This window comes from Nanorana parkeri, unplaced genomic scaffold, assembly GCF_000935625.1.
Source record: "Nanorana parkeri isolate BGI_ZX_2015 unplaced genomic scaffold, ASM93562v1 scaffold318, whole genome shotgun sequence".
NCBI lineage: Eukaryota > Metazoa > Chordata > Amphibia > Anura > Dicroglossidae > Nanorana > Nanorana parkeri.
Genome location: NW_017306586.1, coordinates 527,572 through 540,669, shown reverse-complemented (window position 1 = coordinate 540,669; position 13,098 = coordinate 527,572). Strand labels below are relative to the sequence as shown.

General features: G+C 39.0%; 1 protein-coding gene across 1 annotated transcript in view; it reads right to left on the bottom strand.

The window, feature by feature from the left end:
- Window positions 1-261: 261 nt before the first annotated feature.
- TPH2 (tryptophan hydroxylase 2) overlaps window positions 262-13,098 on the bottom strand; it is a 151,341-nt gene continuing 138,504 nt past the window's right edge. The window contains exons 9-11 of the mRNA XM_018558059.1: window positions 4,412-4,507; window positions 552-685; window positions 262-438 (exon numbers count right to left, since the gene is read on the bottom strand). Of these exons, the coding sequence (XP_018413561.1) occupies window positions 264-438; window positions 552-685; window positions 4,412-4,507 (405 nt within the window). The 3' untranslated portion in view covers window positions 262-263. The remainder of the gene's footprint in view (window positions 439-551; window positions 686-4,411; window positions 4,508-13,098) is intronic.

Below are 13,098 nucleotides of genomic sequence, written 5' to 3'. Positions count from 1 at the left end.
TACTTCTTCTGCATTAATAACTCAAAAGCAGAAGGGTCAGGTCAGCATGACAGCCAAGCAACTAGCATTGTCAAGAGGGGTCAGCAATGGAGGCCTCCAGCAATGGAGGTCTCATGTTGAAAGCAACACTTCTGGGAGTGTCAATCTCCTGGGTCCCATGCAGCTCTAACTGGCTCCACCTGCTGACCTCTACACCACTACTGCATCCAGTAATGGGTGGGAGTCCAAGGGAGGAACCAGTGAGAATTTCCGGGGATCCAATCTCATATGCCCAAATATTTATTCATTTTTGTTAAAGCATCGCACACTGTGTTTAGGTCACTTCGCAGGTCTTGAACAACATTTTCAATGCTCCTGGTGTCCTTAAGGATTTCCACACTCTGGGTATAAGGATTGAAGTAAACCGAGAAGGGACGGTTGATTGACTTGGCAAACTCTCTAAATAATTAAAAGGCAGAAAAAAAAGCAAGTAAGAATAGTACCACTAGTAATGATCTACTTTTTTTTTTTCTTTCTGGCTTCTGTCTTTCTTTCTTAACAACTAAATGTACCTCATCTTTTCCTTGGCTTCATCAAAGCTTTCTGACACAAAGTACAAATCCTGAAAGGTAGTGATAAGACATTCTTGCAAGCAAGTTGTCTTTGGATCAAACGGTTTCACAGTAGCTTTGTCAGACAAGGCATGCTGTAAGAAGAAAAGACAACACACCTTTTTAAGCAGTGCTTAAGGAAATAAAAGCAAACAATTCTTACAAGTTATTTGCTGTAGGTTTGGTTACATTCTTATAACTTAAGCACACGTTGTAAAAATTTAAATTTAAACACTTAATTATAAAAAATTAAAAAAAGCTGTACAAAACATTTGGATATAGAATGATTGTAAATCCAGAAAAGTGTAAGGAAAAGTAACCAATTAATTCTAATTGTTATTAATAATGTTGTGCATGCAAAAGAGTTCAATAAAATGTATATACTATGCATAATTCTGAGCAGAGCAGATGAACAGCATAATATCGGCAGAGTTATCTGGGATATTAAACAAGTATTTTTCTGCATATTACTGATTATATTTAATCAGAGCTAAACAAAAAAGAGTGTTAAGCATTCCAGATAATAGATCTCATACCTGTGTATTCTGGTCTTTAAGCTGAACGCAAAGCAAATATTTTAATTCGCCGTTTAACCCAGTTAAAGTGAAACTCCAGGCAAAAATGAAAGATGCAAATGAATGCAGCTCTGTATTCAATAATACGTCCATATTTTATTTGACATGCAAGCAGGGTAAGTACCTGAATTTAAGTTGACATTAGGTTTCTGCAGTCCTTGTACAGAAAAGTTTAGACTGAGGTAGGGAGATACAGCACACTGAGCCAATCAGTTGTGCTGTAGTAGAAGGAACATGCTAATAGAAGGAGAAAGCAGACTGACAGAGAGATGAGCTCACCAGTGTACTGCTTCTCTATTTACTGTCCTTTCACAGGGTGGGAGAGTGGGGGAAGCCTGTAAGTGTTACTGCACTGCACCAGAGAAAAATTAGGTCTCCTGGTCTTCCAGACAGGGATGTTTGGCATGGCAGAGCTGTGTTAATTTCAGAACCTTATAGTCAGAAATACAAATCCTATGGCAGCGGGCCCCCTTTAAACAGACTATAGCTGCCAGGACTCTGTTTACATGGGTAAAGCCTAGTGTCGGCTTTACACTGGAAGTGATTCTGGCGGATGAGCTGCCACCATATTGCTTCCACAGGCCGGTGAAGTGCAGCCCCCGCGCCCGACACCCCCGTCTTGCTTCCCGGGCTCTACTGCCCCTCCTGCAGGCTTTGGACCGGCATGTCTGGTGTCGGCAGGAAGCAGGGAAGAAAACTGTTGAACATGCCTTCGCCGATCTCCTTCCCACTCTATGGGACCAGAAGTGATGGGAATTGCATCACTTCCGGTCCCTCAGCTGTCATTGCAATAAGATACTGGGGCATGATCTGCACTCCAATAGCTTATTTGGAGTGGAAAGGTGACATTAGGGGTCTATTTGACCACTAATGTCACCCTAAAGAGAACCTGTCACCACTAGTATTCTATCTCATAGGGGGCTTGTAAGCCCCCCTATGTGATAGCAATTCAGTAAAGTAAAAAAAAAAGTTTTATAAAATAAATCTAAACATATAAAAAAAATTGAAAGTCCCCACCCCCGCGAGCGAGCATGCACTAATTATTGTAAACAAATAATTGTTTGGGTAAGCTTTACTAAAAGGTAACAAGGCCCATCCAAGTACTGTTAATACCAGCATTATACAACTTTCAAAATAGAATAAATAAATATTATACAATTATACTAAAAATTATAAATATTATAATTAAAAATGATACAAACTGCATAAAAACAAATATTTTTTAAAGAATACATATTTATTTTAAGTAGTAATAGATCTGCCCGGTGTTCAGCTTTGATGAACACCCCAAACACAGATCAGCTATGGTCTGTTTTAACACAAATCATGTTTTTACATGGCTAGTACATTCAGGAAACAGCAGTCAAACCATAAAACAACATCAATCATCTATAATTTATGCAGCTGTCTTTTGTCAGCTTATCACCTATGCAGATGGTGCCATCTCCACTTGTGTCATATATGGAGTATAAAAAAATCCTCTCCACGGGATACTACATTAAAGACTTAAAGCAGAATATGTAAGCTTATATATACTGTTTTTGCATCTAAATTGCTGAGAAATCAGAAATCATGAGACTAAAAATAAAATTTCGCATAGAATTGAACATTTACAAATTGCTATATTAGTACACAGACATTTTACAGTCAAAGCCTCCCTTTACTTGGAAATATAACTTTACATTTTATGGTCAACAAATAAATGAAACACTGTTGACAGTGTTGGAATTTGTCCTCAGTCTGATTATTTAATTCTATATTATAGAATAGCTGTAGCTAAACCGCTGTCACTAAACAGTGATATGTGCCATATTGTTCCTTGGATAATGGGCCGTGTTGCCTTGTAAAATGGTGATTATTCTTTATGAACTATAGATCTTTACTATAACTAGGTGCTTGAAAGATACTGTCTACTTTGTAATGATTGACTACTAAAGGCTAGAATTTATGATTTTATTTCCTGAGGGTAATGCACCAAGCTTCCAATGTTTTTACCTCTCAGGTTAAGAATGATTTTAGATAACTCTTGCACAAGGTTTTTCAGCCAGTACTTTAATTTACACTATGCCCGTAAGACAGTACCTGCAACATAACAAAAGATTTCAACATAATGGTGTATTTACTGTCTGCCTTCAGAGGAATTCCTAAATTGTCATAAACAGCTCTTGTCACTTGGAATAGCACTAGTTTAACATTATTTTATATCTGGAAGTCTTTCTGCTGCAAACAACATCATTTATTTTATTTTATCCTTTTCTTTTTTGTTCTCCTTTTTCTTTATTTTATCATATATCTTTCTTTCTCATTTTCTGTGTGTTGCTGTTTTTGAAACACCTTTAAAATAAACTTTAGATTTTCATTTAATAAATAAGCTGCATTATTTCCTCAGTCAGAGCGCCACTGCAAATGAAGGCAAATTGACGCTGAATGCTTTACAGCAGGAACACTGTCACTGAAAATACATGATGGGAAAGTTTAAATACATATTTTTATTGTACAGAAACTGAGGAATGATGTACATTAACATTACAATATGTTCATATCAGTTTCAAATGTCAAGTGCAGCGTTTTAAAATCTATAAACTGAGATTTCAGGTCACCACCAGATACCACCAAGGTAGTTACTAGCCACCAGTTGCCCCACCTAACCCTTACCCTGCCCTGGCCTTAACTCCGCCCCTAAACACACCCTCTGAAATAATCTTATGATAGTTGCCCCTTGTAAATGGCAGATTAGGGATTCCTGCTGCAGGAAAACGCGAGTTCCTGACACAGGGATCTCTAATCACACCTGAAACATACTGTAGGTGCGAATGGGGCCTAATATACACATACACTAAAGGTGTCCATACACCTGCCAATTATCGTACGATAATCGCGGGTGATCTCACAATCGTACGATAATCGGCAGGCGACCGCTTCTACTGTAAGGTCGTACAATTTTCGTCTTCCCAGCACGCTGGAAAACCTACAGAAAATAGTACGATTTTTGGCAGGTTGGTGGCATGGTCAGAAGACGAATGCAAGCGCACACTGTCCGCACACACTGCGGGCCACATAGTACCGGCTCGAGGGCCGGAGTTGGCCCGCCGACCGGTACTTGGAGACCCAAATTTCAACTTTATTTTTACTCGCCAAATGCGAGCAGGCAGTGGAAATTTTTAGCCCTGTTGTAGTCCACAGAGAGAGTTGGTAACAATGTAACAGTTCACCATATTACTGGACCGTTTGTTGGTCAAAACTTACTTTCAGTTCCCCAATGGAAGATAGCAGTCCTGCACCATATACACGTAGCTGTCCATCTTGTTTGCAAAGACCAAATTCAATAGTAAAAAAGTAGCACTGAAAATAAAATTTTAAAAAACAATGCATTAGAAAAATAAACAGAATTGCAATAATGAGAGAAGTTGAAGAATAACAGTTTTCAATAATAAATGTGTAGCATGCTCTATATTGGTAATGACATTTAGTCATAAGAGAGAGTTTAGATGAGTTGGCCACAGCGTGTAGTTTTACAATAGAACCCCCTTTGACAAACCTTCAAAAATGTATCAGTTTTGCTTTTGTAGTGTGGATCCAAAGGCATGAATATTTAGTAGGCATCTCCCTGTTTAATACTGATGAGGTGCCTGTCACTTTGCAAATTTGTACATCTGCTATTCTCGAGTACGACATCCTCACTCTGCAAGGTATCATCACAATATTGTTGCCATGTCACGCCATGTCTCATGTGAGAAATAGGGCAAAATTCTCATCCATCAGTTGCAGAGTCATGTTCTCTTTCTGCTCTTCCTACTGCTGTAGCAGCATACTTTGATGTTGAAAGATCCCCTGGTCCCCTCCACATTTTTATGTATGGCATGCAACTTGTGAATTATACTTTGAAATTCTTCATTTTCCTCACTGCACTCCATGAGGTAGGTGCAAACTGTCTTCAGCATACAGTATAAATGAAGATGAGTTTATTAATTTTGTACTTGAGCATAATTACTAATTTTAAATGCAATCAGGACACAAGAGGCCTCCCTGATGAGCTGCCACTAACTGAGAAGAATGAAAAACCTTGCAGTCATGAACACTTGTTATGTTCTCAGCAACCACTGTGCTTTTTTGATGAATCATGTAAAATGGAGCTCACTTTTACCTTCCTTTGGTACAAGTGTGACCTATCAAAGATGATGATTGACAGAATGTACTAAGTTGGGGGAACACGCTTACTGTATATAAGGAGGAGTCATGGGAGTTGATTTACTAAAGATAAATAGGCTGTTTACTTTTCCAGAGAACTTTCACTTTGCAAGGACATTTCCTTTAGCATATTGAATGTGGTGAAAAGAATACCCATTCATGTGCAAGAAAAAACTGTATTTATTCCTGCACATGATTTGATGATGGAAGTCAACAGTACCTCTTTCACTAAGCTAAGTGAAGATTCCCTTGCAAACTGAACATTCTATTTTCCTTTGGTAAATCAACCCCCAGTATCCAATATTCTGAGATTACTATTTTGAACAAATGTCCCTCTTAGAAAGTTGCGAGATAGTGGCAACAGTTCTTGTGCATCACTGATGTCTGTCAGTCTGCTCTCCTCTGTTGCTGGAGCTAAATTTTTTGGCATCCTGGATTTCAAATGGCAGTAGCACTAGTATTATATCTGCTGCATCCACTGCCACCACACTTCTTTTCCACTGGCATCTTGAACTGCAGCAACCAGTGTTTTAAATATAACCTTCAGTTTACCACAATAAAATGTAAAAGAAAAATGGCACAAGTGTAAAAAGCCTGGGAATATATCAGGTCTAGAGTTGATTAAAAAAAACAAAACAACAATTTGTGGATTCCTGATGGAAGCGATCTGTTTAAGGGCCCAGTCACACCATAGCATTGCGTTAATCGTGTGGTTCTGTGCAGTTAACGCATGCCACCATGCAACACACCCCAAGTGCAACTCCGGCCATAATGTGCCTGACTGTGCTGCAATGCGTGCGACCACAATACTGTGCATTGTGCTGCAGCTAAAAATGTAGTGTACGCTATTGCAATGCACACTGCGGTGCGGTCAGGGGCATTGCGACCAAAAGTGCACTTAGGGTGCCATTGAAATACATGGCAATGCAACGTACCTTCTGCACTGTAACACATGGTAGCAGGGTCGCCATTAAAAATCTTGGAGCCCCTACACCCTACCTGACAGGGCCCCCCTCCTGACTAAGTAGCGCACAGTGACATACTGCATTGTGGTGTAATGTGCAGGAGGCATAGAGCAGAGGTTCTGACCCTTAGTGAGACCAAGGCCCAGGAGTTCTCTTCCAAAATCTTCCTTAAAGTGGAAGTAAAGTGGTTATAATAAAAAATGGAACTCTGGAGGTGGTTGCCTTAATGTACTAGTATGCACAGCGTATTAAAACATTATGATAATAATCTGCGCTAATGGACAAAAACTATTAGCACTAATAGGTTAAATGCTGCTACACAAAGGCTCCAAACCTTAGATAATGACGCATTTCGTCATTATGATGTTATCGAAGGACAACCTGCTGTCCTTTGATAACGTTTCAGCAAATTGGTCTTCTGAGATTTTAGTTGACTAACAAGGGAATGACTTTCCATATACACTTTATTGCCAAAAGTATTGGGACGCCTTTACATGCACATGAACTTTAATGGCATCGAAGTCTTAGTCCGTAGGGTTCAATACTGAGTTGGCCCACTCTTTGCCGCTATAACAGCTTCAACTCTTCTGGGAAGGCTGTCCACAAGGTTTAGGAGCGTGTCTATGGGAACGTTTGACCATTCTTCCATAAGCGCATTTGTGAGGTCAGTTACTGATGTTGGACGAGAAGGCCTGGCTCATAGTCTCCGCTCTAATTCATCGCAAAGGTGTTCTATCGGGTTGAGGTCAGGACTCTGTGCAGGCCAGTCAAGTTCCTCTACCCCAAACTCGCTCATCCATGTCTTTATGGACCTTGCTGTGTGCACTGGTACGCAGTCATGTTGGAACAGGTAGGGGCATTCCCAAACTACTCCCATAAGGTTGGGAGCATGAAATTGTCCAAAATGCCTTATGCTGATGCCTTAAGAGTTCCTTTCACTGGATCTAAGGGCCCAAGACAAACCCCTTAAAAACAACACCGCACCATAATCCCCCCTCCACCAAACTTTACACTTTGCACAATGCAGTCAGGCAAGTACCATTCTCTTGGCAACCGCCAATCCCAGACACATCTATTGGATTGCCAGACAGAGAAGTGTGATTTGTCACTCCAGAGAATACATCTCCACTTCTCTAGAGTCCAGTGGCGGCGTGATTTACACCACTGAATCCGACAATTTTAATTGCACTTGGTGGTGTAAGGCTTGGATGCAGCTGCTCGGCCATAGAAACCCATTCCATGAAGCTTTCTACGCACTGTTGTTGTGCCGAATTGAAGTTTGGAGGTCTGTGGCTATTGACTCTGCAGACAGTTGGCGACTTCCGTGCACTATGCGCTGACCCCGCTCTGTCATTTTACGTGTCCTACCACTTCATGGCTGAGTTGCTGTTGTTCCCAGTTGCTTCCACTTTGTTATAATACCACTAATAGTTGACCGTGGAATATTTAGTAGCAAGGGCATTTCATGGAACACCTGAATTCAATGATTTGGAGGGGTGTCCCAACACTTTTGGTAAAAAGGGTACATCTGTTTCCTACCCAGCCAGCGTTTGGGGAGGATGTTTAGTCTTAGCTTACACACATTGTACACAGAAATTAATTTGTAAAATCTTACCCCCTAACCCCCACAACCAGAATTTACCCTAGGTCTGGCATAGTGAATGCTAGAGGCTAGAGCAGCATCACTAGCTGCAGAGGTGCTTACTTTAAAATCAGTCAATAAGCCAACTTCAGCAACACAACCCTCCCCTGATGTATTCTTTTCATCACTCTAAAAAAGTTTATATGTCCTGTCATTTTATTTCTGTGAGCCCAAAAAAAAACCAAAAATACAATAATACGGCTGGTATATTGTGACAAGTTGTGACAACGCTTTAATTATTTTAACAACTTAGAGACACTTGCAGCTTTCCCATTCAGAGCAAAATGAGTGTTTGTGCAAAGGGCCCCTCTGACCTACTGAAGCCTTCATTTTTCATATCCCCTGGCACATGATTGGATGTTTGACATGCACAGAGGTTCAATTTGTCACATTACAGTAAATCACACTTAGTGTGCCTGAATTTGACAAACAATATAATAATGTCATTATACAGTATGCCTTTGTTTTAATCCCCTCCATATTCTGAGCCTCATTACAAACAAAGCCTAAAATTGCCCCTGCCTAACACTTGTTATCTATCTATGTGACAACTGCCAAGTCACCCTGTGACACTAAAAAAGAGTCAGAAGAAGTGATAATAAGAATTGTTGACAGCTAGTACTAGCTAATAATTTACAAATGCCTGTCAAAGACTGTATTACATGAAAAGGTTATAAAGCATGACAAAATGATGCATGCTGTAGTAAAACACTGCAATGCATAGCTTATGTACTAAGAATCAAGATAAGTGAAAATAAGAAGCAGTGGCTGTGACTAGTACAGTTACAAGTTAAGCTCTACACTGCAGGTATTCTGAGAATGATGAAGAAAAGAATAATTAAAAAGCACAATATATAGCAGTAATTGTCTTTCTATGCAACCATGTCGAGGGGCTGAGGGTCTAAGGATGTTATTGAATAAGAAACAGTGGAGCTGATAAAAATTCTTGCTGTCCATAGCAACCAAGAAGCTGTCAGTTGCCATTTTTGTAGCCCTAAATTGAAAATGAAACAAGGATTCTGACTGGTAGCTCATGCAACTGATGCTGCAAACTCTCCTGGTTGACATGTTGTTAGGGCAGAAAAACACTTGGCAGATTAAGCTTCCTGCAGGGCAGCTCAGAGAGGTCTGCTAGCTGTCACCTCAGTGCAAAATTAATGCAGATTTTTGGGATGGTGTAAGTGATCCCAACAAAGCTGGAAAGACCAGTCATCTAGTCTTTCATAGATCCTCATAAAAAAAATCTGACAATGTATGACCACCAAACAAAAGGGATGATATTTGATAACTTGGTAGATAAGGAGAGTTATTACAAACAATTAGTATTTTTCTAAATAAATACTGTGATCCAATTATATTATTATGTTATCTAACGTATTCATTTTTTTAACAAATAATATCTCTGTGTCAAGTTCTTAAAACAAAAGAACACATATAATTGTATACCTTTCTTTAGCCTTGCACAGACTAGTTTGGCTTTTGTCACCCAGAATAAAATAAATAGGATTCATTGTGGTACAGTTTAAGTACCTATTATTTTTCAAAAGCTTTTTATTTTTGCCAGTATATAATTACATTTGTGTAACAGCAGAATTGTGAAGAGGGTTCATTAATAAAGCTGTGCCTGGTCTCATTTAATCATCGCTGGCAGAGGTTTGATAGTAGCAGTCAGAGACTGAAAGCAGAAGTCCCTATTATTGTTAATTAATAGAATGCCTGTGCACATCAGGATAGATCGATTTGATTGGTACAGATCACAGTGCTGATTTATTACAGCCTGCTTGAAGGATGGTATAATTATTGATATTTCATGCTGCAGACACTGCAGATGAGCCACAAGTAAACTCAAGCCAGACATACACATTAAGTGAACTTAAAAACTGTTATTTGCAGAGAGCAAATCTATATACTTAGAGATAAAATGTTTTCTACACAGAACGTGGCTATTATACCAGTGCTTGATTGTCCACTATGTGACCAAAATTCATATTTTAAAACATCTGCTGCGCCAAAGGTACTGTGCATTATGGACATGACATTCACACACAGTCAGTATTTGGAAACCACAGCGAGGACACATGCAGACAATACCTGCCCTTATCATATACTACATAGCAGGATGATTAGGACCTGTGGCCAGGGTTTCTTTACATTTTGTTTTGATATTCTGACTTTGCAGCCGATTTACTCACAGTGTTTTTGCTCCTGGGGAAAAAAATTAGAACGTTGGACTGAGAACAGTCAAATCTGCGGAAAATGGATGCTTGCAAGTGATTATCCTATTTTACAGATTGCCGGATTCATACCATCAAATCAAGGTCATTATTTTAGCGTAGCAAAAATCTTTACAGAAATGCTAAGATTTTTTTTTTGCATGCATTAGAATCAAAAACAAAGATTAAGCCATCCCAACCTGTTTAGTAGAAACAGGTTTCAATGAGTAATTACCTATTTTGCATATTTGCAGCAGATCACTGTGAAAAGTAACAGTTAAAATGTCGTACATTAAGTTCTGCTCTAATTTTATGAGAAAGCTCAGAGAATCCCTTATTACACATAACTCTACATTTTATGTTATGTTTAGATAAAAGTATGTGCTTTTGTATAACTCTACAACAGTTGAAAGGTTTAAAATGTGAGACTGAACTTCTGCAATGAGTTATAAGAGTACTGTATTCACAAACTATGTTTTTTGATGCAGCTGGCAAGTTGGCCACACAGTGATTTCAAGTCCTATCTTATAAACTGTGTCCTGTTAATCTCAATGGAGACATTATATAATATTTTATCGTAAGTACAAAAATCTTATTTTCTTTATCATCCATTGTGGCCACAGAAAATCATAGACAGCTAGGATATACAAAAGCAGTCCAACTAAGGGGTGGGAAACCTATATGGAGAGATCCAATATTATGAAAAGAAAAAGGTATATAAAATTGATGCTTGTAAGAAGGCAAGATAAAGAAGGAGCCAATCAGGAAAAAAAACTGTACTAAAAGGGTAAGGTCCTAAAAAAAACATTAAAACAAAAGGCCCAAGTAACAGACCACTAATTGTTAGCTGGAACAACACAATACCTTAAGGAAGGTGAGCAATGGCAAGTAGGTACTTGGTTAGGGAAGAAATAAAAAAAAGTCCAATATCAAAAAGTGTGGACTATAGTGAAAGGAGACTTGGACAAGCTAGACATGTACATTTAAAGAAAGTTAAAAAGAGCTCAGAAAATCTGCAACCCTTGAATACAGAAAGCATAAGTCCATGCCAAAAAAATTTACCAAAATGGAAGAAAGGAGGACTTTGAAAGAATACTTTCAAAAATTATCCTAGAGCCCTTAAAAGGGAGAGGGAGAGGGTAATGAGTATATCTACACCTGTATTGAGGTATGCAAAGGTATGCAGATCTAAAAAGATGAAACAATGGCATTCATAGGAACAACACTCTAAGATGGATAGAGAATGTGTACAACACACTGCATCTGCCTTGAGAAAACAGAATGGAACCCCAAAATTCTTAAAATCAGAGGATTTAAAGTTAACTTAAGATGAATTTTCCATAAGGAAAAAAGGAATGGATCTGAGGAGTTTACTACAAAAAATAAGTATCTTCAAAACGTATGACCAAAAAGGGGCATACATAATTCCTAGGACTCTCTAGAGAAGCTACATCAGGGCAAAAGAATGATAAGACTTAGGACTAGAAATGTATATGTCATGCCATGATGTGTTCAATCCAGGATACCAGGTGTGATAAAAGAGAGCTATTAAAAGAATAGAAGTACCTTGTGTAAAAAATAGGAAGATCTAAAATCCTGTAGAAAGATAGCACCGCTAGAAATAGTTGCAGTGCAGAGGAAGTTAGCTACGCAATAGAAACCAAAAAAGAATTCAAGACACACCAGAAAATTAATTGAAAGATACCTCTCTAGAAAGGGAGTCCCAACAGAATGAGGAGGAAGACAATTTAGCAAATTACAACTGAGAGTTGTGTTTTAGGGCCAGTTAGATGAGAAGTCAGAAGCTAGGCTCTCCAACAGAAGTAGAAACAAAACAGTTATATACTGTAGAGGAAGAAATATACCAAGGGAAATTGTTAACCAATCACTATACCAATCGATAAATCTCAAATGGGTTAACAGGGAGGGTTTGGCATATTTTTAAAAGGTGTCCATTAGAACAGATTTCCTCACAAGAATCACAAAGAACAGGATCCACATTTTTACAGATCGTGAACTCAAAAGCTGGTTAACCTAGAAGGAAACAGGAAAGAAAAGGGATAACTAAGTGATAGTACAGTGTTAAAGAAGCGTTAGTACAGTAAAGCAATGAAAGCTGTTGTGGGACTCAGAATAGACAGTTTCATATTCAAAAGGAATAGCAGGAAACTAATATTAGTTGACTGGTAGCTCAATAGGTTTCTTAAGAGAACTGAGGCGAAAGAGAAATAGACACTGCAGGGTTGAAAGCAACTCTACACTAGAGATTCCTTGCAAAGCAAAGGTATGAATGCTAAGTTCAGCAGGAGTACTTAACAATCATAGGAAGAAAACAGAGGGTACCAAAGTGTTTGGGAACTCTTACCACTAATGACAGCATGCCAATAAAAACTTATGGTTGTATCCAGGATGGGAGGTATGGATGTCACAGATGCCGACAGTTTGTGGCATATTTTTTTTGTTTTCATTAAGGCCTGGTTCACACCTGGGCGTTTTACAGTGCGTTCCTACGCGCTGTAAAACGTGCAACATGTGAAAACCAATGATTGCCTATGGGCATGGTTCCCACCTTGGCGTTTTACAGCGGGTGCGAACGCGCTGCAATTAAATTAAAGTCTGCAATTAAAAATTAAATTAAAGCTCTAATTAAAGTCCTAGCCTGTTCAGGGATTTTGCTCCACCCTTGAACCAGTTCCTGTGTATATTAGACACTGACAGAGAAGCTCTAGAGTACATATTTGGTCAAATACAGCTGATATATTGTGAGAGACAAACTGTGTGGCAGGGATTTTATTTGCAGAGAATTAGGCATATGGGGAGCAGTAGGTTCTCCTATAGTAGCATTTTCCAGCCTACCACTCCACTACAACCCGTCAGTGTCTAGGTGCCTCCTCCTGCTGTGATCCCCCCCCCCCCCTACACAAC